At 39.3% G+C, this 24,302-nt stretch overlaps 1 protein-coding gene and 1 non-coding gene across 3 annotated transcripts in view; one reads left to right on the plus strand and one right to left on the minus strand.

Moving 5' to 3' along the window:
* The window catches only part of SPTLC2 (serine palmitoyltransferase long chain base subunit 2), a 140,163-nt gene extending 129,428 nt beyond the window's left edge, over nt 1–10,735 (minus strand). The window contains exon 1 of one of the 2 annotated variants that reach the window (XM_077123200.1): nt 10,306–10,735. In XM_077123200.1, coding sequence (XP_076979315.1) covers nt 10,306–10,434 — 129 coding nt within the window. In that variant the 5' untranslated portion in view covers nt 10,435–10,735. Of the gene's footprint in view, nt 1–7,173; nt 7,658–10,305 lie in introns of those variants that run through there. The other variant, XM_077123201.1, reaches the window with a different exon arrangement.
* A 3,405-nt stretch (nt 10,736–14,140) lies between these two features.
* Nucleotides 14,141–14,211, plus strand: TRNAG-UCC (transfer RNA glycine (anticodon UCC)). The gene has a single exon. It is a non-coding gene; the product is annotated as a tRNA-Gly (tRNA).
* The last annotated feature ends 10,091 nt before the right edge of the window (nt 14,212–24,302 follow it).

Here is a 24,302-nt window from a genome sequence, read left to right on the forward strand (position 1 = left end):
TTTAAATCATCAGTGGCTTTAACAGAATTTCAGAAGTTCATGAAACTTGTTTTCACATGTGTATATAACAAAATATACACACATTATGTGTACATTGAGTTGTGATGTAAAAATGTTATTTCTTAATGTGGGTTGGAACGAAAAGTTTGAAAATCTTTCCTATTATATACACCTAGATACAGACTTGGTAGGCCAAAAATGGTGACTATTCATATTTCAGCTTTTCTAGAGATTGCTAAATTGTTCTGCAAAGCAATTGTACCATTTCATACTTGGAGTACCCATATTCAAGTTTTCATTGTTGGACAAACACTGCCAATATTTAGTACTGTCAGATTTTTATAGCCTTCAAATTGGTGACAATAAAAACATCTCACTGTTTTAACTTGCAATTCCTTGATGACAAGTGATAATGAGCATATTTATATATTTACTGCCCAATTATGTTTCCTCTGTGAATTGCCAGTTCATACCCTTTGCCCATTTTTCTACCAGATTTGTTGGACTTTGTGTCTGGATACTAAAATTTTATCAGTGGCATACTGCAAATATCTCCTCTCACAAGTCCATGGCTCGCCTTATGGTGCCTTATTGTGCAGAAGTTCTTTGTTTTGTTTCAATAACAGCTTTACTGAGATATATAATCCACATACATAAAATTTACCCTCTTAAAGTATACAATTCAGGGGTCTCAGTATATACAGTGTTGTACAATCATCATCACTATCTTAATTTTAGAAGTTTCACCACCCCAAAGGAAACCCTATTACCTATTGGCAATCATTCCTCCAATTCCTGGGAAACTTATAATCTACTTTCTGTCTCTATGGATTTGCCTATTCTAGATATTTCATATAAATGGAATGATATAATTCATGCCCTTGTGTGTCCAGCTTCTTTTACTTAGCATGTTTTCAAGTTCCATCTGTACGTAGAATGTATCAGGATTTAATTTCCTTTTATCACCTAATAATATTCCATTGTATGGGTATATACATTTTGTTTACCCATTCATCAGCTGATGGACATTGGAGTTGTTTCTGCTTTTATGGCTATTATGAATAATGCTGCTATGAACATTCATGTACAAGTTTTTGTGGGAACGTATGTTTTCAATTCTCTTGGGTATATGCCTAGGAATAGAAGTGCTGGGTCATACAGCAACTTTATGTTTAACATTTTAAAAAACTGTCTTAATATTTTCCTACGTGGCCGTTTCACTTTATATTCCAACCAGCAAGGTATGAGGGTTCCAATTTCTCCACATCAACCATTGTTATTGTCTTTTTATTTTGCCTACCCTGGTAAGCATTGAATGGTATCTCATTGTGGCTTTGATTTGCATTTCCCTAATGACTAACAATGTCGAGCATCTTCTCATGTGCGTATTAGCCATTTGAATATCATCTTTGGAGAAATGTCTACTTCTCCAAAGAAAATACTCTGCCCATCTTTTAACTGGGTTGTTTTTTTATTGTCGAGTTGTAAGGGTCCTTTACATATCATAGTTACAAGTACTGTAACATATATATGATTGGCAAATATTTTTTCTCATTCTGTGGGTTGTCTTTTTACTTTCTTGACAGTGTACCTGGAAGTACAAAAGTGTTTAACTTTGCTGAGGTCCAATTTTTCTAATTTTTTCTTTGGTTGCCGTGCTGTTAGTGCCAGTATCTAAGAAACCACTGCCTATCAAAGATCATGCAGATTTACATACACATTTTTTTCTAAGAATTTTATAATATTAGCTATTACATTTCTAAGAATTTTATAATATTAGCTATTATTCCATTTTGAATTAATTTTTATACATGGTATGAGATAGGGGTTCAACTTGATTCTTTTGCATGTGGATATACAGTTGTCCCAGAACCATTTATCGCAAAGACATGCTTTCCCCATTAAACTGCCTTGGTATTCTTGCTAAAAATCAATTGAGCAACATGAAGAAGTTACAATGGTCATTGTCTTAAACATCCCTTAAGATTGAGAGAATGATCAGATGAGAGGGAAGAGTCATAAGAGAGAAGTTAGGCTTTAACAAAAGATTATGCCTACTAAATTATTACATAGATATCTCTTTTTAATTTCTAGAGCACTAGAACAGCCAGAAGGAAATACCTGAAACTGTAGAACTGTCACCCATATCATACTTTGAAATTTGCTCTATAACTACTTGTTATATTGTACTTTGAAATTTATTACTTTTCTGTATTTATATTTCACAATAAAAATGTTTTAAAAATCAGTTGATCATAAATGTTAGGGTGATTTCTGTGTTCTCAATTCTGTTTCATTGATCTATATACGTCTATCCTTACGCCAATACCACTCTGCTTAATAAATTTTAAAATCAGGAAGTGTAAGTCTTACAGCTTTGTTCTTTTTCAAAATCGTTTTGGTTATTCTCAGTTCTTTGCATTTCCATATGAATTTTAGGATCAGCCTGTCTATTTCTCAAAAGTCAGATGGAATTTTGATATGGATTATGCTGAATTTATAAATCAATTTGGGGAGTACTGCCATTTGTTATATAATAAGAACATGGCTGGCCTTTGTTCTAGGTTTCTAGAAGAGCCCCATGACAGCAGTGATTTTCTGTTATGCATATGGGTCGTCCTCCCCAAACCACACCAGATAGTTTATGCTAATGAGATGACATAGGGTGGAGAGAGCCACACAGGTAGTACATAAGAATGGGGGGCAGGCAATGCCAGAAAGATCAACTATATGACTGGGGAACTGGGCTTTGAGCCATGTCTTATCAGCCCAACCTTTGGGGAGATAAAGGGGACTAAAGATTGGTTTAACCACCTGGGCACTGATTCATCAATTATGCCTTTCCTGATTCAGGAAAAAAAAAAAAAAAAACTCTGTACACAGAAGCTCCATGAAGACACACAGTTTAGAGTTTGAGACCCTCCCAGATCTCACCCTATGCATCCCTTATTTTTGTCCTTTTCACTATAATAAAGCTAATCTCAAGGAAAGTGCTTTCTAGAAATCCTTCCAGAAAAAATTGAACCTGAGATGGTTGGCACTCCTGAACTTGTAACCAGACGGTCAGAAGTGGGGGTGGCCCAGGAACCTCTAAAATTGTGGCTAGCATCCAAAGTAAGGGCAGACTTATGGAGGATTGCCCTTAACTTCTGGAATCTGGGTCGAGTCAGAATTGAAATGCACTGTAGTTGGTGTCAGAAGTTACTACACCATTTTAACAATAAGTCTTTCAATCCCTGAATATCAAATGTATTTCCATTTACAAAGATCTTCTTTAATTTTATTCAACAATGTTTTGTAATTTTAAATGAAAAAGTTGTGCACTTCTCGTTAATTTTTTCCTAAATATTGTATTCTACTTGATGCTGCTGTGTGCATAAATGTTTTTATATATTCAAATTTATCAACCTTTATATACTGTGCTTTAGTGGTTTTAAGAAAACCATCTGTACTCCGCAGTCATGAAGATCTTCAACTATATGCTAGAGTTTTAAGGTTTTGGTTTTCACATTTGACTATTTAATAATACGCAATTGTGGAATTGATTTTACAGAATAGTGTGCAGTGGGGATCTCTACATGGAAGACAACTGTCCCATCACTGCTTAATAAAAAGCCAATCCATTCCCCAATCATCTCAAATTACTATAGTTAATAGTAACGATCATTAAAATGTTCTTTCATGAATTGTAACAAATATACCACATTAAGGCAAGGTGTGAATAATAGGGCGATGTTTCAGCTTCCTAGGCTGCTCAAGCAAATACCATGCAATTAAATAATGGGAATTTATTAGATCATGGTTTTGAGGCTAAAAGAAGGTCAAACCAAGGTATCATCAAGGCAATGGTTTCACCCTGAAGACTGTGGCTTTCTGGGGGCTAGCTGTCAGCTTGATTCTTAGCTTGTCACATGGCAAAGGCATATGGTGGCATCTTCTCTTCAGGGTTCCACTCAGGTTCAGCTTCTGGCTGCTCCCTCTATGGCTTTCTCTATCTCGGTCTGAATTTCATTCTGCTAATAAAGGATTTCATTATAGGGTTAAGATCCATCCTGACTGAGGTGGGTCACACCTTAACTGAAGCAACCTCATCCAAAGGTCCTTTTTACAATGGGTTCCCACCCACAGGAATGGATTAGGTTTAAGAATAAGCTTTTCAAGGGCACCTAAAGTTTCAAACCAAAAACGGCGGCATATGGAAATTCTGTATTTTATGCATGATTTTTCTGTAAACATATAACTTCTCTAAAGAAAAATGGAAAAAATAAAAAGGCAACCCATTTCCTGTTGATTTGAAGCACCACAATCATCTATCAAGGTGCATATTTATAGCATGCTCATTCTGGATTTTCTATTCTGTTTCTATTTGTAATGATGGATGGAGGTGATAGCAAAACATTATAAATGCAACTGATAGCAAAACATTATAAATGCAATTAACAGCACTGAAATATACATGTGAGTGTGGTTAAAAGGGGAAATGTATGTTGTATTTTTGGTAATAAAATGAAAACATTAAAAAAAACCCATGAAACTGCAATACACAAACACTGAAACCTAAGTCAAACCATGGACTATTGTTAATAGCACAATTATAAAATGTGGTTTCATCAATTGTAACAAATGTAGTACATCAATGCAAGGTGTTAATTATAGGGTAGTATGTGGGACCGCACTGTATGCATGATTAGTTTGTAAATCCACAACTTCTCTAATAAAAAATAAATTAAAAAACAATCATATTACCCAAACTACTATAGTTTTATGGCAAGTCTTATTATCTCAAACGGTATTTCCCTGTCCTCCTTCAAACTAATTACCTTAGCATTCTTGACCTTCTGCTCTTCCACATGAATTTTAGAATAAATTTGTAAAGAAAGAAAAAAAGAAAGAAGGCAAGAATACTTACTGGATGAGGTTTTAAGTGGAGCTGCAATGCACTTAAGGATTAAACTGCACAAACTTGCCTTTCTTACTACATTCTCACCAGTGTCTTCCGGAACTCAAAGTGTTTCTTGTAACATTACATTGCTTGAGATAGTGATTTTATTCATTTAAAGACGACATTTGGATTGTTTAATTTGTGGTCAGTGACAGTTTAGAAATCAGCAAGCTTTTAAAAAAATCTCAATTCTTTTTTAAGTTTATTTTATAAGCATTATATTATGATTAGAATCTAATGTATGCATACACTGCAGGCCAGTGATCTCACTTCTACAAATGAATTCATCCTTAGGGATAAACAGCAGAAATGTGAAGAGACATACAAAGTGCTCACATATTAGAAATACTGGGAAAAGCCTAAATATTATGAATGGGGAATGGTTAAATAGATTATAGCATATATCCATACTATGCAATTCTATGCATACCCTTTAAAAGAATGTTTATCTATACTGACTATTAACTGTATATACTAATGATATTAACGGGGAAAAAAGACTTCAAAATGTGTGGTATGATTTCTTTTATGTAAAATTGTACCTTTTGAGCTTTCCAGGTAGGCAAAATGTGGAAATACACATTCAAAGTGTGGCACAGTTTGTGTGGTGTATGCAAAACTAACCATTGTCCTAGTATGTGTGGTATGCAGTAGGGAGAGGCTAGCACATTTCAGTAAAATTCCAAGGAAAGAACAGTTCAGGGAGAGAACATAACTTACTTTCAAGAGATGAAAGCTATCTGTCAAGCCTAATGTCTTTTCTCAAAAGTTACCAGTAACTTCTGAATTACCAAATCCAACAACCGAGAAGAATCCAATACAACCAAGATCTATCTCACTGACTACTGACTCTGAGTAAGTTATTTAAATGATCCGGACTTCAATAACTTTATTTGTAAAATGGGGACAATATTTACCCAGCAAGGCTCTTTTGAGAATTAAACAGGTAAAGAAGTTAAGGGAAGACCTGATACACAGTAGGTACTCAGTAAATAAGTGGTGCCTATTACATCATTACCCTTTAGTAACCCAATGATCTTGCTCGCCCCTCCTTAATGAAACAACCTCCATTTCCTGGGCTTTCTGACACCACTTCCTCATGATTCCATCCTTTCACAATCAGTCATCTTCAGCAGCCGACACTGTATGCACATGCGTCTTCTCCCAGGAACCTTATGGTTCCTAATATCACATCCTTGGTAATTTCTCTCCACACTTAATGCCCTCTCTTTTACCTACTTCACCAACTCCTATGGCTTCAACCACCACCACTCAGTCCATCAACTAACATTCCCTGAGTTTCTAATATATTACATACAAAGCACAATCAAATAGTAAAATCTCAAATGTTTGCTGAAGAGACTTTCTAATGTTGCCAGAGGCTTATTTAAAATAATTCAAAATCATCACATTTGTCAGGTCAGTACTCTGTACAAAAATTAATTCTTTCCAGATTATAAAAACTATTGAATTCTTTCCCCAACCTCAACATGTGTTATTTGCAGTAAGGCTGGATCATACCCACAGTCACAGTACAATTAAATATTTCACCGTACTTATTAAATATTATCAGAAAGCAGACTGATTTAAACCAACCATATTTTAAAATGAACCCCCAACATTGGGGTGGGGTGGGAGGTGGTGGTGTCCTAATCCTTTGGGATGCTACAGTAAGTAGAGATCATTTCTACAATCAGAAGAAAATATTATTTAAAACCAAAATGATAAAATAGCTACCTCACCTTTCATGAGTCTTTAAACTAGTCTTAAAGACAAGAAACATAAGAAATTTTCTAAGATAAATGAGTCAGGAGCAAACGGCTTACTTTCTAAATGGGCCACAAGTTGCAAATTATGTTATAGAAGCCTTCTTAGAAGCTATTCAGAAGGCAAATGATTTCTGAGGCCACAAACCATTTATTTAAACAAGGCACACCCATTCAGAATGCAAACACAGCCTCTACCCATCCCTCTCAATTGCCTATTCTACCAATAAACACTGCTTCTTTCTTTCAAAAAACTGAATCGAATTGAATTATCAACCAATTAACTATCTTGCTCATAGCACTACAAAGTTTCTAGGATCCACCTAGGCCAACCCTAAAAAGCAGGCAAGTCTGCCTTCCTTGTATATCCAAGTTCTAATTTCTATTTCTAAAAATATAGTGTCCAATATGTTAAGTACTGGTCTCATTTCCCAAAATATCTTATTAAAGAGAATTTCTGAGTACCTCGAATGGCTGTGAAATCCCAGCTAGTAAGCAATGTTCTTCCCCTAGGAACATTATCTCTGCAAAGCCTTGAGGTCTTCACCCGTTTCCTTAGGCCCTGCTAAACCTGAACTGGTATACAGACCATTCTAGCTACTTCTCCGGTTCCTGCCTTATAACTTCCCTTTTTCCTCAACTACTATTACATTAAATCCCCAGTTACTGTTTCCCCTCAGTGGAAACAAAAGCTAGAATCTATTTGGTAAACCGCCCTTCATTAGTTATTCATTTGCCTCCTGCTAAGCTTAAGGAGCAAGGCCAATACTTTGTTCTTTCTTCTTTGCTTGTTATTAATTAATTAGCTGACATAAGAACATGTTCCTTAATTCCTCCTTGAGATAACAATCTTATTTTTTTTGGCAACTAGAAGGCTTTCACTCTTCTAATATCTCATTAAAACTACTACCAAGGCGAAAAAAAGTTAGGTTCAAAACTATCTCAAATGCAAATAATTTTTTTCCTTCCATACTTAACTAATTAAAGAAGGTAAAATGTGCCTAAATCTTAAAATTTCTATAAAGAATGAAAGGTTTTTGTTAAAGTGCTGTTAATAAGGAATTTGAAAAACAAACAATAGCATTATATTTTAGGGGCAACCAAAACGTCATATTTATTTAATCAAATGCTAAATCCACAGAAAGAAATAAAGGGACTAAATTATATAAATCCCGGAAGGTTTCTTCCAGCTCTAAATCTGCCAAAGTTACCCAAAGGTTAATTGCCACCCTCTCCCTTACATAAGGATTGACCTTCTTCCCACCCATCTGAATGACAGGGAGGAAAAATTACTGTATTGTTTAACTGCTACTCTTCCTTGAGAAAACTCTGTGTCTACTGTCATCATTAACCAATAACGCCTGATGGTTTCATACCTCGTCCAACCACAGAATCTATTTAATAAAACTATAAATCCAAACTCAACAGAGTAGCTCTTTAAACATATCCATTTATCCTTTCAAATTCAGAAACAGACTTAAGAGTGTGATGGGATCCTAACAAGTTTTCTAGTCTAACTGATCTCCTGTTCATCAAAAGACAAATGTTGGGATATGTCAAGAAATGAATTTATATCTTGGTTTAAAAACTATGCTATAATATAAATTTATATCTTAGTGAAAGCATGACACATATCTGTGTGCCTAACATCTATCTCATATATATTCTTTATGGCATAATTGGCAAGGGAAGATAGTAATTAAAACAAAATTAATATAAACAAACAAAAAAATTTAATTCTATACTGCTTTCAAGTTACCAAGATCTGCTCTTTTGCTTAAAAAAAAAAGAAAGGAAAAAATGTCATAGACAATATTCCTCTATATTAGTGCACAAAGCCACAGACCTAGTCTTTGTTTAACAAAGACTTGAGAAGTAGTTTTCTAAAAAGAATACTGCAACCCTAAACATTCCTCAGGGCATTCCACTTGACCATTCTTGCAAATGCCACCAATGTTATTAGTTGGCAGCCTCTGAAAAAAGAGCATGCCTATAAATACTAAACTGTTAGTGATTATAGGCGAGAGGCATTTGACTTACAACTAAATCAGAAGATAACTTACATAAAATGAAAAGAACACTTACACACAAAGCACCCCTAAAATGTGAACACTATTCTCTCGATTTCCTTTTATTTCTTAGCAATCTTATTCCACTTACTCATTTGCAATTATTTTCTAATTCCTATCCATTAAATTTCCCTACTATATTCTATTCCACACCTCTGACCTATATAGTCAGCCACTTACGTTGCTAGGAAAACAAAACTATCTTCCACCATTTATAATGAGCTGATTCTTACCAACTCCTCTCACGCAATTATTTTTTAAGAAATGAAAACAAATCTTTTGTTCTATTATTTTGCCTTGCACCCTACAACCTCAGGGGCGGTCAGGTATTTTTTCGTGTGTGTATTTTTCTCCCCACTTCTCAGGTCTCAATGTCTCAGTATGATCTGAAGAAAGGCTTTGTTTTTTCTTTCTTATCAACAGTAACAGGCCTATCTACTATACACTAACTGTGGGAGAAGACTGCATATATTTAGTTAAAGGTAAATTAAAATCACCTGTCAAAAACTGCAACTGTCACAATTTCTGCAAAGGAGAACTGATTACTGTTTTATATTTTTCTAAACCTCTGAATGAGACATAAGTATTAAAAGTCAATTGCAAAATGACCACAACGTTCTCTTCCAACAACACACTGCTCTTCCATCTTTTTAACTAGGCTCATCTTCAAAAAATACCTCTCAGCAGAATACCTGTCAGCACAGAGAATTGGAAGATTGACATACTGCTCTCTTGAATTCCGAACTTTCCAAAATATTTTAGAACTGCCTGAGCTGGGTGGTGATTCATTCAGTCTTGGTTAATTAGCATAGAGACTCATCACAAGTCACTAAGGTTAAACAATTCCCTTGCTAAAAGGGTCCTAGGGACCACGAAACTCAAAGTCTCTCCTGCAGACGGTATAGGGTCTCCCCATCTGCAACGTAAAAAGATATAATGCTTTGGAGGCAGAGGACCGAGATATAGTGCCAGATCTAAGATCCAACGTCTAGCATGTGGAGATCTAAAACGTGGTAGGAGGAAGCGAGGCATTTCCGCCTCGTACCACCTCCTAACTTTCTCTGCCTCTTTAGGACCCCAAGGGTGGTTTTCCTTGGACACCTTCAGGACTCCAAGGGGAAGCAACCACAAAGGTGAGAGCAAGGAGCCTCGGGACAAAGAACCGAGAGCCTTGAGCGGATCCCATAGGGGTCCGAGGGGCCACTCACTGCCTCCCCTGGGAGGCGGCCCGCAGCTCTAGTCGGGTCAAGTCTAAAAACGGACTCGGGACTCTTGAGCAGATCCCAAACCTCGGGAGCAAAGGGAGGGAGACGGTCAGGCACGCAGAAATCGGAAAGTCTCCAAGCCGCCCTTGAGCCAGCACACCTGAGCCGCGCCCAGTGCCGATCCCCGCAGGCGGTCACCGCGACGTCGCCCGCCCGGCCGCCCCTCCGCCCGCTCCGCGAGGCCCCCAGCTCGCCGCATCCCGGCCCACCGCTCTCCCGCCCAGTCCCGCCCAGTCCCGCCCGGCCGCGCGGTCCCACCGTACCGGGCCGGAAGCGGCTGCGACGGCTGCGGCGCTGCTCCTCACGTAGCCGTTCCGCACTTCTCCGTTCGCCAGGCAGCCGTTCGCCCGCAGCGGGCGGCGGCAGCAGCAGCCTCCTGGCCCCGGCCGCATCGTCCCGGCAGCACCAGGAGCAAGGCAGACTGTGGAGACGGCTTTGGCCGGGGTGACGGCGACGGCTCCTAGCCCCGCTCGGCACCCCACCCACCTCCCCGAAACCGGAAATGGCTGCCGCGCCGCCGCCAATTCCAGGCCGGACCGTCACATCGGGGTGGGGCCCACTCCCGCGGAGGACGCGGCTCGCCCAAGGCTCCGCAGCAAAGGGGGAACCGGGATGGGGACGCACTAAACGGGGAAGTGGGCCTAGGCGCTGCTGGCCAATCTGGACGAGAAGGAGGCGTACCCCTGTGGCCGCCTGGCCAATCACCGGCGAGAGTGAAGCGACTCGCCGGGGTCGACGGGGGCTTCTCTGGAGGGACTGAGGACCTGGCACCTGATTGGAGGCCCTTGCCGGGTCGGGAGTTTAGGCTTGGCTGTTTAATGGTCCAGGCTGGGGGAAGGAGGCGGGGTTCAGGAAGAAGTAGCCGTATAGAGTAGGAGGGAAAAAGGAGGTTGAGCCTAAATCTCGAGAGGATTCCTTGGTTCTCCTAGATTGATGGCACCCTTGCTGCAATTTAGTACCTCCCCAACCCCCCGGGAACTTCTCGAGTTTGCTTCTCAACCCAAGACAGGCAGCTCCTTCATTTAATTAGCTAATTCCTCTGTGGGTCTTAATAGAACAGCCTTTTTTTGGCATTCTCTTATTCTTAAATATGCACTACACATTCCTTAGATAAATTAACACGTTTAAGTAGCCATTTTAGATATCTCTTTGCCCTTCACGGTTATTCCTGTCAGGGTTTTCTATACGATCTCCTCTCAACAGCACCTCCCTGAAAGTCAGAAAACCTGGTCTAGTTCCAACTTTGCCAATAACTGGAAGCTAAACTTGAATATTTACATTGGGAGCCAGTTTCTTCATGTGTAAAGTGGAATTAATGCTTCTTGCTTCACAGAGTCATTGAGAGAATCATGTTAATAATGTTTTGTGCACCTATAATAATGCCTGGCCCATTACAAGGAGCCCAATAAATATTATTTTCTCAGTCCTTTATTTCTACCTTCTCATGGGAATTAGAAAGAAAGGAAATGGGTCTATATTACTTTCAGTTACCTGTCAGGAATATAGTATCATAGTTAAGAGTTTGTACTTTAGAGTCAGATAGTCCGGTTTAAGTCAGACTCAGCTTACCAGCTGAGTGACCTCTAAGTGTTTTCATTTGTTAAATGAGGATAATAATAGTTGTTGTGAAGATTAAGTGAGTTAATATATGTAGTATATTTTATAAGGATTTGGCGATTACTAAGTATTCATTAAGTGTTAGTTATTGGTAGTTGTTGAGTGTGCCTATGAGAGCCTCTGCCTTGTCACCTGGGGAGCTTTAGAAAGGAGGTTGACAAGGTGTTAATTTTGCATGATTTAGTAGTAGAACAATCTAACAGCAGGTAGATAGAAAAGATAACCTCTTTGAGTCAATAAACGCTGTGATCCCCAAATGTACTTAGGTCGGTTATAGATGGATGAGGCTACAAAAGGAATAGGAGTTGGCCCTCGTGGCATTTACATTCTAGTGAGAGACAAGATGTACAGATATAAAGTAAACAATAATAAGAGGTCAACAGAATGTTGGAGAGGTTGGGGGCAGGAGATCCGTTGAGGTAGGCAGTGATAAAGTTAGACTTTCTAAATACATTGCAGAAATCTGGTTGGAAGCAGGACTAAGGAAGTTGACCTGAAGCTTAAATAGTGTGCTGAATGGATTGGAGTAGGCAGAAGGCTTGGGAGTAAAATGTGGAATGGGCTTGATCTTGGAGGATGAACAGAATTTGGAGAACTGAAAATGAGAAGGGTATTCCAGGGGAAAGAATCTTCAGAAGCTAAAATGCAAAGGCAGAAAGGAACAAAGCCTGAAACTGGAGCCCAAGAACAAAGGAGTCAGAAAAAGAAAAAAAAAAAGAATAAAGGAGCCAGGCTAAATTAGAGGAATCCTATTAGCCAGTCCCTCCCTCCTGAGGGCAGGACACCACCTTCTTGTCTTGTTCTGCCACTTACTCACCATATGTGGTCTTAGCCAAATCATGCAATCTCTCAGCCTTGGTTTCCTCACCCGTCTTACAAAGTCAATACCTGTATTACTTACCTTGCAGGACTTTTGTGAACTTGAATGATATAATGCACAAATGATCTGATCACTCCTATTTCATTGCTAAATCGCAAAGAAGATGCCTCAGAAGGCTGTAGGAAACACCTTAAGCTCCATGTAAGCAGGAAAATAACTCCTTACTGATGCATAAGCCACTTTATCATTCCACTGAGTTCATATGCAAAGTTCTATGCTAAATACTGAGGAGACACCTCTTCCTTTCCTTCAAGATTGCTCAAACCACCTCAACCCTGAAGCATTTCTTGAACTCCAGCCTCCCCATAAAATTATTCCCTTTCTACTTAGTGAACTTTATACACACCTGTGTGAGCATTGCTTTGGAATTCTTTATCTTGAAAGGCAGTAGTTAGAGGCAAAAGCTCTGTTGTCAGACAAATAGGATTAGAGACCCAGCTCCAGCACTTAGAAGCCTTATGACTTAGGGAAAGTTGCCTAAACCCTCTGTGCCTCAGTTCCTTCATCTATAAAATGAGACTTCCCTCATAGAATTGTCGTGGGCATTAAATAAGAAAAATATTTAGTACTAGGGCCTGTCCCATTGTACTCAAAAAGTACAGGCTACAACACTGAGCAAAAGAAGTCAGGCAGAAAAGAATTTGATTTCGTCTATTTGACAAAACTATTCTACAAGGGTAGAAATCGTATCAGTGGTTGTCTTAGGGAGGGGGGAAGGGGAGAGTACTGAATACAAAAAGGCAAAAGGAAGCATTCTGAAGTGATAAAAGTGTTCTACATCTTAATTGGGGTGTTGGTTAAATGGGTGTATACTTATGTCAAAACTTAAATTCTACACTTAAAATGTGTGCATATGACTGTTTGCAAATTAAACAGCAGTAATGTTGATTTCAAAATAAAATTATATAATAGCCTGATTTTAAAAAATGTCCTGGCTGTAATGAATCTAATGGTGGATGATGTCTATGATTAACTGTACAAATATTTTAAAGTTCTTTCAAGAACTACAACAAATGTATGACACTATTACAAGGAGTTTATAATAGAGAGTTATATGGGGGTAAAATGTATCTATTGCAAAGTATGGACTATAATTAACAGTAATATATATATTTTTTCTTTGTATGCTGTATGGTGGGGGGTCATATTTCATTCTTTTTCCGTGTAAGTATCCTCTTCTTGCAGCACCATTTGTTGAAGATTTGTTTTGTTTGTTTTTTCATTTGTTTGTTTGCTTGTTTGTTTGGGAAGTGCATGGGCCAGGGAATCGAGCCTGGTCTCCTGCATGGCAGGCAACAATTCTACCACTGAACTACCCTCGAACCCCCAACAGTAATATTTTAATATTCTTAATCAACAGTAACAAAATACCACATCAATACTATGGGTCAATAATAGGGGGGATAAAGGGTATGGGAGGGTTTGGGTTTTCTTTTTTTCTTCTTACTTATTTTCTGGAGTAATGAAAATGTTCTAAAGTTGATCATGGAGTTGTACGACGTGATGATACTGTGTCAGTGATTGTATATTTTGGATGGTTTGTACGGTGTGTGAATGTATCTCAATAAAATTGCATTTTAAAGAAGTATTGGCTATAGGGCGCATGGGTGGTTCAGTGGTAGAATGCTCGCCTTCCATGCGGGAGACCTGGGTTCGATTCCCGGACCATGCGCCACCCCCCCCCCCCACCCCCCAAAAAAAGAGTATTGGCTATTCTCTCTGTTGCATGAAAGGCAACATGATATTTGTGGCCACTTAATTTAGAGACTCAGATTCACAGACAACACAGACTTCAGTGATATAAAACAGGATTTATTAGGAAAGCAATTAAAAGATTGTTAGAAATTAGACATAGTTGCATCACCAGGTGGAATAGCACCAACAACACCTGAAGAGGAGTGCTGGGGAATCCTGGAGACAGCATTTTCAGGGACCAACTGGAAAAGTCCCATGCAAAGCATCCTCCTCTCCTCTCAGTTAAGATTCTCTCTCTTTTTTTCTGTCCTCTCCTCTTCTGATATTCTAAAGTCTAACTGCTTACATGCAGTTTAAATAATATTTTTTACAATAGTGGCCAGATACCAATTAGCTTATGTAACTGGGCCCAGGTGGTCCTCTGGGAATTGGCTAGGGACAGAGAAGAGTTTCCTGGGACCTAGATAGCACGTTATCAGAGTACGTTTCCTTCTGGGAGGATAGCCAGTCCTCCCAGCTGGAGTGCACATTTCAACAATTTATCAACAAGGTCACGCAGTGGCAACAACAGTTGAGCATAACAAACTCTACAACAATTTATTTTGTCTTACATTCTCTCTAAGCTAACTTGGCAGGTGAAATCACTGTCCTCACCCCTACGTGGGATATGACTCCCATGGGTGTAAATCTCCCTTGCAATGTGAGACAGGACTCCTGGGATGACCCAGGACTCAGCATCATGGGGTCGAGAAAGCTTTCTTGACCAAAAGGGGAAGAGAGAAATGAGACAAAATAAAGTGTCAGTGGCTGAGAGATTTCAAAAGCTTCGAGAGGTTATCCTAGAGGTTATTTTTATGCATTATTTAGGTATCTTATTTTAGTTTATGGTGTATTGGAGTGGCTGGAGGGAAGTACCTAAAACTGTTGAGCTGCCTTCCAGTGGCCTTGATTCTTGAAGACGATTGTATAACTATATAGCTTTTACATTGTGAATGCGTGATTGTGAAAACCTTGTGTCTATGTTCCTTTTATCCAGGGTATGGACAGATGAGTAAAACAATAAGGATAAAATTAATTAATTAATTAATGGAGGGGATAAAGTGTTAAAAAGTGGATAAATTTAAATACTGGTGGTCAATGAAAGGAGAGGTGAGGGGTATGGGATGTATGAGTTTTTTCTTTTTATTTCTTTTTCTAGGGTGATGCAAATGTTTTTAAAATGATCATGGTAGAGCAGGCCACAGTGGCTCAACAAGGAGAGTTCTCGCCTGCCATGCCAGAGACCTGGGTTTGATTTCCAGTGCCTGCCCATGAAAAAAAAAATGATCATGGTGATGAATACACAACTATATGATTGTATCATGACCCATTGATCATACACCATTATGGACTGCAAGTGTGTGAAGATCTCTTAATAAAAATATGTTTTTAAAGTATTGGCTATTGTTAGTTGAATGAATGAATAATTTGTAAACTGAATGATTGATTGATTAAATGCATTTATATCCCCAACTAGATAGAAGCTCCTTGAGTTCATGGTATTGTCTCATTTATCTTTGGTTTCCCAGTAGCTAGCACAGTGCCTGGCACATGGTTAAGTACTTAATAAATGCTTGGTAAAGAATAAATGGGTGGGCTGGAACTTTGGATACTTGCGTAACAATAAGACTCAGAATGGAGTTCTGCAGCTCTGAAAGTCAGCATTGCTACACCCCACAACTGTTGAAGAAACGGAAAAAGAGATCAGGCTTCAATTAAAGAACACAGCCAATGTTGTAGGGACTAAGGTAAATCAAAATACAGGGCAAAGAAAGATATTGTCTGTATTTTAGAGCTTCACCTACTATATGAGACTGAAGGAAAAGAGGTTTATTTTGTTTAAAACCTAAATTTTCTGTAGCACACTATCTAACTGAGCCTGTCTAAACAGATCACTTAAACAATCCAAATGCAAGAAGTTAAATGGAAATGAGGACTTGTAATTTTGTATAGCTTAATGTAATACCAGGATATATTCCAGAGCATGTTTGGCAGGTAATTTAAAAGTATTGGCACAGTCCCTTGAGAGACTAGTGAAAAATTTGGAACTATTAAGCTTTTCCACCTGGGAAACCCCTGATACTGTCTCAAACATTAGGGACGCCCAATATGCCAAGCCCTTGACTTTGAGGCTTGCTCTTATGAAACTTATTTCTGTAGCAGAGATGTTAAGCCTATGTATAATTATGCCTAAATGTTACTCCCAGAGAACCTCTTTTGTTGCTCAGATGTGACCTCTCTCTCTCTCTCTCTAAGCCCAACTCTTCAAGGAAAATCATTACCCTCCTTCCTACGTGGAACATGACATCCAGGCGTGAAGATCTCCCTTGCAACATGGGACATGACACCCAGGGATGAGCCTGGCTCTGGCACCATGGAAACCACAACACCTTCCTGACCAAAAAGTGGAAAAGGAATGTAACAAAATAAGGTATCAGTGGTGAAGAAAGGTCAAATAGAGTCCAGAGGCTATTCTGGAGGCTACTCTTATGCAAGCTTCAGCTGCATATTGCTAATTGCCACGGTTTGCCAAACTCAAACCACATCATTCCTGTTAACCCTGAAGAAAATTTAGGGCTCTATCTGAGATTCTACAAAAGTTTCACACACCAAGATTACTTTTCAGAAACCTGAAACCTTCAGATGGTTTGTAAGCCAGATAAGTCCTGAAACCCAGAGGTGCCAGTCTTTCCAAGAACATCAATTAGTTCCCTTTCCAATATGAGAAAGTTAGAATGGGCTTAATCCAAATAGCCCTAAAGATTGAGAGAAGGATCAATGGAGGCAGAGGAATTATAATAGACAAGATAGGATTTAATAAATGAGTATGACGGCTGCATCACCATACTGATATTTATTTTAGTCTTCAATATCTTGAAGCAGCTAGAAGGAAATACCTGAAATTGTGGAACAGTAACCCATACCAAACTCTGAAATCTGTGCTATAACTGCTTGTTACAATGTATTTTGAAATTCATTGCTTTTCTGTATATATGTAATAATTCATAATTTTAAAAAAATTAACAAAAAAAAAAAGAAGAAATGGGTGGGTTTCTGTGGTGCGGGCCCTTCGCAGTCGCAGCTGTTGCAAGGCAGCAGCCGCAGCTCCACACTCCCCATGGCCATGGGCGTCAACAAGGTGACCCAGAAGGTGAGCCAGGTGAGGCACAGTCGCCTCGCCGGGCGCCGCACCAAGCACACCAAGTTTGAGTTGGACACGATCCAGGAAGTGTGTGGCTTCACCCCTGACAAACGGTGTGCCAAGGAGCTGCTCAGGGTGTCCAAGGACAAGCGGGCCCTCAAGTTCATTAAGAAAAGGGTGTGGACACACAACGTGTCAAGAGAAAGAGAGAGGAGCTGGGCAACGTCCTGGCCACCAAGAAAGAACAAACCTCCGCCCCTGCCTGTACTAAAATCTTTGCAGGAAAAAAAAAAAAAAGAAATGGGTGAATGAATGAAAATGTGGCTTCACCTACAAGGAGCCTTATATTACATGTTACGTGTTAGTTAAGTTTCTCTTGGTTGCAAACAACAGAAACCAAGATTAGAATCCTTAATCAAGGAGGGATATTTATTGCAACTCTATTGAACATAAGGAAGTACTGGGACCTAGGACAAACCTCAGCTACGGAAAATTATAGACTGCCCTTCTAGCATCAAACCACTTCAGAGGCTTAGACATTAGTTACCTCAGATCAAACTTATAAACTCCCAGGAAAGAGAAATCTGGTTGATCCTACTTAGGGTCAGATGACTAACACTTATCAATTAACAATGACCAGAAGCTCAAGGCCACGCTTCTGGAGGTGAGGAATCAGTTTTCAGAGGAGAAATCATGACAAGGGAGGGAGGAACAATCCTGTGAGTGTCCATTACAAGGAGATAAAAACCTGGGAATGGAAGGTATTATAATAGCTTGGAGTGAGTGCTAAGCAGGAGGCTTCTGATACAGCATTTTTAAAAGACCATGCAAGAATTGCTGCCAAGTAAGGAAAATGAAGCAAGAAAAACCAGGCTATTTAGCTGGAGGAGAAGCCGGCCTGCAGTAACAGACAGAGTTCTCAGTTGCATGCCACTGAAGACAACACTGGCTGACTCAACACAAAAGGGAACTCATTGGAAGGTCATTAAGGGCTCTAAGATTTGATGGAAGGCTGGAGGGAGGACCAGGATTAGAAAAAGTCAGGAGCCACGGGAGCTCCAGAGGGCTAGAAAGAAAGCAGGGACCACAGGAAGGGTTTATGGCAGCGATTTTCACTACCACAATAAATGACCTCCATCCAGATATGCTCAAGAGGCAAAGTCCCAGGAAGGAGCATTTGTTTGGCTGACTTTAGGTCACATGCCCACCTCCCATCCACACCAGGGCAGATAGAAGGAGGATCAGTTCCCTTCACCTTTTATGGCGGGGTATGTTTGCCAGGATTTACCTTCCCAAGAAGAAGACACAAAATGGGGAGTGGTAATTTCTCAAAAAGAACGGTGGCCCTGTGCTGGTTTGAATCTTGTGTACCCCAGAAAAGTCATGTCTTTTAATCCTCATTCAATATTACTAGGTGGAAGCTTTTTTATTGTTTCCATGGAGATGGGACCCTCCCAATTGTGGGTGGTAACTTTTGATTAGATGGTTCCATGGAGATGTGTCTCCACCCATTCAAGGTGGGGTGGCTTACTGGAGATCTTTAAGAGGGAACTATTTTGGAAAAAGCTTTAGAGCCCATGCAGCCAGAGACCTCTGGAGCTGAAGAAGGAAAATGCCCCCCGGAAAGCTTCACGAAACAGGAAGCCTGGAGAGAAAGCTAGTAGAGGTTGCCATGTTCGCCACATGCCCTTCCAACTGAGAGGGACACCCTGAACGTCATCGGCCTTCTTGAAGCAAGGTATCTTTCCCTGGATGCCTTAGATTGGGTATTTCTATAGCCTTGCTTTAATTTGGACATTTTCACAGCCTTAGAACGGTAAACTTGCAACTTATTAAATTCCCCTTTTTAAGAGCTGTTCTATTCTGGGATATAGCATTCCAGCAGCTTTCAAACTAGAACAGGCCCTGATAGAATAAGGGAATGGACATTGGGCAGCCAAGAATGACCATTTTGGAAAGTGCAGATAGAGCCCACACAGCCAAAGATCTTTGGAGCTGCAGAAGGAAAACGCCCCAGGGAAGCCTTATAAAATGAGGAGAGAAAGCTAGCAGACATCACCATATGCCTTCCCAGCTGAGAGAAGTGTTCAGAAGCCAGAGACCCCAACAGATACCAGCCATATGCCTTCCCAGCTGACATAGGTGTTCTGGATGGTATCAGCCTTTTTTGAATGAAGGTAACCTCTTGTTGGTGCATTAATTTGGACATCTTCACGGCCTTAGATATGCCTTCCCAGCTGACATAGGTGTTCTGGATGGTATCAGCCTTTTTTGAATGAAGGTAACCTCTTGTTGGTGCATTAATTTGGACATCTTCACGGCCTTAGAACTATAAACTTGCAACTTAATAAATTCCCTTTTTAAAGCCATTCTATGACTGGTATACTGCATTCAGCAGCTTTAACAAACTAAAACAGATAGTGATGAGGATACTGCAACATCATAAATGTTGATTAATCCCACAGAATGGTATGCTTGAGAGAGGTTGGGATGGAGTGTATGTTACCACAATTAAAAAATAGAAAAGAAAAGAAAAGAAAGAGAAGCAAAAGCATTAATGACAATTAAATGCAATCCATGATATGGGATGGTGTGATGGTTAGATTCCTGGGTCAACTTGACCAACTGATAATGCCCAGGCGAGCACTGGCCTGACCATTGCTGCAAAGATATTTCATGGCTGGATGATAAACCAGAAGGCTGGTGTATTAAATCATCAGTGAGTTGATTGCATCTGTGGCTGATTACATCTGCGATCAACTAAGGCGTATCTCTTACCAATGAGATAATCCAATTAGTTGAAGATTTTCTTTATGGGAAAAGAGAGACTTTTTCCTCGCTTTCTTAGCCAGCGAGCCTCTCCTGTGGAGTTCATCCAGATCCTTCATCTTTGCTGCCAGCCTACCCTACAGATTTTGGACTCTTTCATTCCCACGGTTGTGAGACACCTTTATAAATCTCATATTTACAGATATTTCCTGTTGGTTCTGTTTCTCTAGAGGATCATGAATAATACAGATGTGATCTAAGAATGGAGGGGGAGAAGGCACAAAAGGACATTATTAGGACATAAGAAAAAAAGTAATTTAAAATGTAAGCTTTATACGAACGTTAAATTTCTTGAATGTGATAACTGCACTTTAGGTGATAATGTAAGTGAATATCCTTGCTCACAAGAAATGTACATGGCAGTATTTTGAGATCAGGAGTATGAAGTATGCAAAACCTGCTTTCAAAAGTTCAGAAAATAGATAGATACATAGATACATAGCAAGACAGATAGATAGATAGATAGCTATGATTGATAGAATGAATCAGCAAAGGGGAATAAAATGTTAAAATTTATAGATTTGAGGTATGTTTAAGTTGTCTGTATAGGGTTTGCATTATTTTGTAAATATCTTGTCAGTTTTAAATGATTTCTAATTAAAAAGTTAAAAAAACAAACTAACAAAAATAGAGCTAGATAGCTCAGAATGATTATCTGATTCTGACCCTGAAAGCATCATTCGGTTTTCTGGTTCCAAACTATCCATGCTTCATCCATTTACTTATCTTTTGGGGAGTCATTCATCAAGTATTTTTGTTAGGCAACATAGGACCACTATGAATACAATGATAAGCAGAAAGGGACATGGCATCTGCTCTCCTTGAGTTTACAGTCTTGACTTATAAGAAATGAGTCTACTATTTCCCTTGCTATTTATTTCTAATTTAATACAATGAGTGGAAGAGTCTACTTCTATTCCTCAGTTTCTGGCCTTAACTTTTGCTGGGAAATCTTGAATAATATTTGCATATTTGTATCCACAAACCTGAGGCCCTGGGACAGAAGTTCACTATTGCATTATTATCATGGAGCCAGAGCTTTTTAGTGGAATGATTCAATGCAAATACAAAGCTTTAAAAGGAATGGCAGCTCATGATTACACACCTACAGGGTGCCTACTGAACATCCAGTAGAGTGATTTTAATCTGTGTCTAACAAGGCATTTGCAATAGAAGCTCTGAGATAGGACTGATAAGTGCTCCAGGAATAGGCAGACAAGGCTGTGTCTCAATGGCAAGTTTCTGTTTTTATATTTCTTCTGCCCTAGAACTAACTTGGAGCCTCCTACTCAACCGTTCCACCCACACCACCACCTGGACTTCCTGTGGGTACTCGCCCTGATGATTGCAGCAATCATCAGAGGCTCTGCGTCAGGAAGTGGACCTTTGCTTCTTGGCTCCAGGAAAGAGGAAGAGAAGAGGAGTGGTGATGCTGATAACAATTATTATGATGGTAGTATTAGCCAAGCTTCTTGAATTCCAAGTTTTTTAAACTGAGTTCAAATAGGATTAAGCATAGAGGGAATTTATTGGTTCACATGACCAAAAGACCAGGAGACAGATCTCACTCAATCCCGGCTATCAAATGATGTCAACTCCATCCTTTGCTCAGAGCACCTTTGAGTTGGCTTCATTCCCAGACAGGCTATCACCACATGAGGGCAAAGGTGCCTCCTTATAGGCAAGCTGGCTCTTGAACAGCTGGAAGTCCCACTGTTAATTTGTTTGGCTGGGCCTGAAACTCATGCCCAAGCACTTCCCCAGTTCTGAGCCATGGATTCTGATAATGGGATAATGGTTTTCCAAACGGAAGACATGGCTACTGTTACCAGAAAAAGGGGTACTGCCTAGGCATAAACAACTGATATTCCTTATACTGATCATTTTGAATATGATGATGATAATGAGGAGGTAGGAATGTGTAAGAGATTCTTAACATTTTAGGTGATGATACAGAAATATTAATTTAGACTCTACTACCTCCAAAGTTTTCCCCAAATTAATATCTCCTAATTGTAACTATCCATCATGCTTGCTTAACTAATTAACACAATTGATATCTTATCTTCATTTTCATTGTCATTCTCCCAGAGCAATTAATAGTTATCATCTGTATATGTAGTTGCAACAGAAAAATATAAATCCCATCTCTAGAGACAGAGAATTTTCTTTCTAAGAGAGCATTGATGAGGACAGACAGATAAAGGACTGGTAGACAACCGTTCCAGCTCTGAATATGTTAAATATTATAGATTTAAAAATGACATAAATTGAATTATACTATATGTAAACTATGCATCATCAAAAATTGCTTTAAAATGTAATAAATAAGCCCTTTTTGTAGAGCCACGAGAAAGCCAGCAGACACCACCATGTTCGCCATGCGCCCTTCTAGCTGATAGAGAAACATTGAACGTCATCAGCCTTTTCGAATGAAGGTGTCTTCAGGACAACGAATGGAACTATACCACAGCTGGACAGGTCTTCACTATGTTCAAGAAGAAATAGAAGACCTCAAAAACCAATCACAAGTAAAGATATTGAATCAGTCATCCAAAACCTCTCAACAAAGAAAATCCCAGGATTTGATGGCTTCAGAGGTGAATTTTGACCAATTATTACAAAAAGAATGAATACTATTCCTGCTCAAACTCATCTAAAAAATTGAAGAGGAGGGAACACTACTTAATTCATTCTATGAAGCTGACATCACCCTAATACCAAAACCTGATAAAGACACTAAAGGAAAAAAAATTACAGACCAACATCTCTAATAAATGTGGATGTAAAATTACTCAACAGATTACTTGCAACTTGAATTCAACAGCACACACACAAAAAATGAATTATACACTATGCCCAAGTAGGTTTTATTCCAAGTGTTTTAGTTTGCTAAGGCTGCTGGAATGGAATACACCTGAGATGGATTGTTTTTAATTTTTTAACTGTTTTTATTGTAAAGTATAACATATATACAAAGCAAAAAAATAAAAATGCAATAGCTTTAAAAAAATGTAATAAATAAGAAAGTGCATGTTTTCCTAAGTAATATGCCATATGCATTCTATGAAGTGATGGGATTTGCATATTTAAACAAAACAGATTTAAGGGGAAGCTGCCCATTCCTTTCCAACCTAAGATTCTTCAAAGATTTCACTGCTTTCCCCATCACTCTATTTACTTGGTAATGCTACATATCCTTGGATAAAATAATTTACTTTCAAAATGGTATTTTGGAGATGTCACTTCATGACCACTAGTATGGCTGTTGTCCCAAAAACAAACAAAAACCTCCACAAATGTGTTGAAACTCTTGCACGTTGCTGGTGGGAATATAAAACAGTTTAACTGCTGTGGAAAACAACTCCATGGGTCCTCCAAAAGTTAAACATAGTATCACCATATAACCTGGCAATTCCACTCCTAGTTATATACCCCAAATAATTGAAAACACGGACTCAGATACTTGTACACCAACGCTCATAGCAGCACTGTTAACATAGCCAAATGGTGGGAGCAACCCAAGTGTCCATCAACAGATGAATGGATAGATCAAGTATAGTAGCCATACAATGGAATATTTTTCAGCCCAATTAAGGAATGAAGTTCTGATACATGCTATAACATAGAATAACCTTGAAAACATGCTCAGTGTAACAAGCCAGGTTTGAGGTCACTAGGGCTGGGGTGCTGAGGGGTGACCATGGCTCTTTGTATTGAACAAGCCTCCAGCCTTACTCCCTCTGCATTCCTCCCTGCTCCCTCCCTGACTACCTTGAAACTAAGCTTGCAGCTGTGGGACTGCAGAGAAAAACAACTTGAACTGTGGGGGGTGGGAGGTGGGGGTGGGTGGGAGAAAAGGACAACTTCAAACCCTAACTATTCTAAATATCCATCTTGCTCCCATCTCCCCTTTCCCCTCCTTCTCACACCAGCTCTTTCACTAACAGACACCTGAGAAGCTCCTAAAAGAGTAGTTCTTCATCACCACCCCCTCTTCTCTCCCAGCCCTGACAGACTCTGGTGGCCCAATTACTGCAAAGGTAAACATTCCAAAC

This window comes from Tamandua tetradactyla, chromosome 12, assembly GCF_023851605.1.
Source record: "Tamandua tetradactyla isolate mTamTet1 chromosome 12, mTamTet1.pri, whole genome shotgun sequence".
NCBI classification, from domain to species: domain Eukaryota; kingdom Metazoa; phylum Chordata; class Mammalia; order Pilosa; family Myrmecophagidae; genus Tamandua; species Tamandua tetradactyla.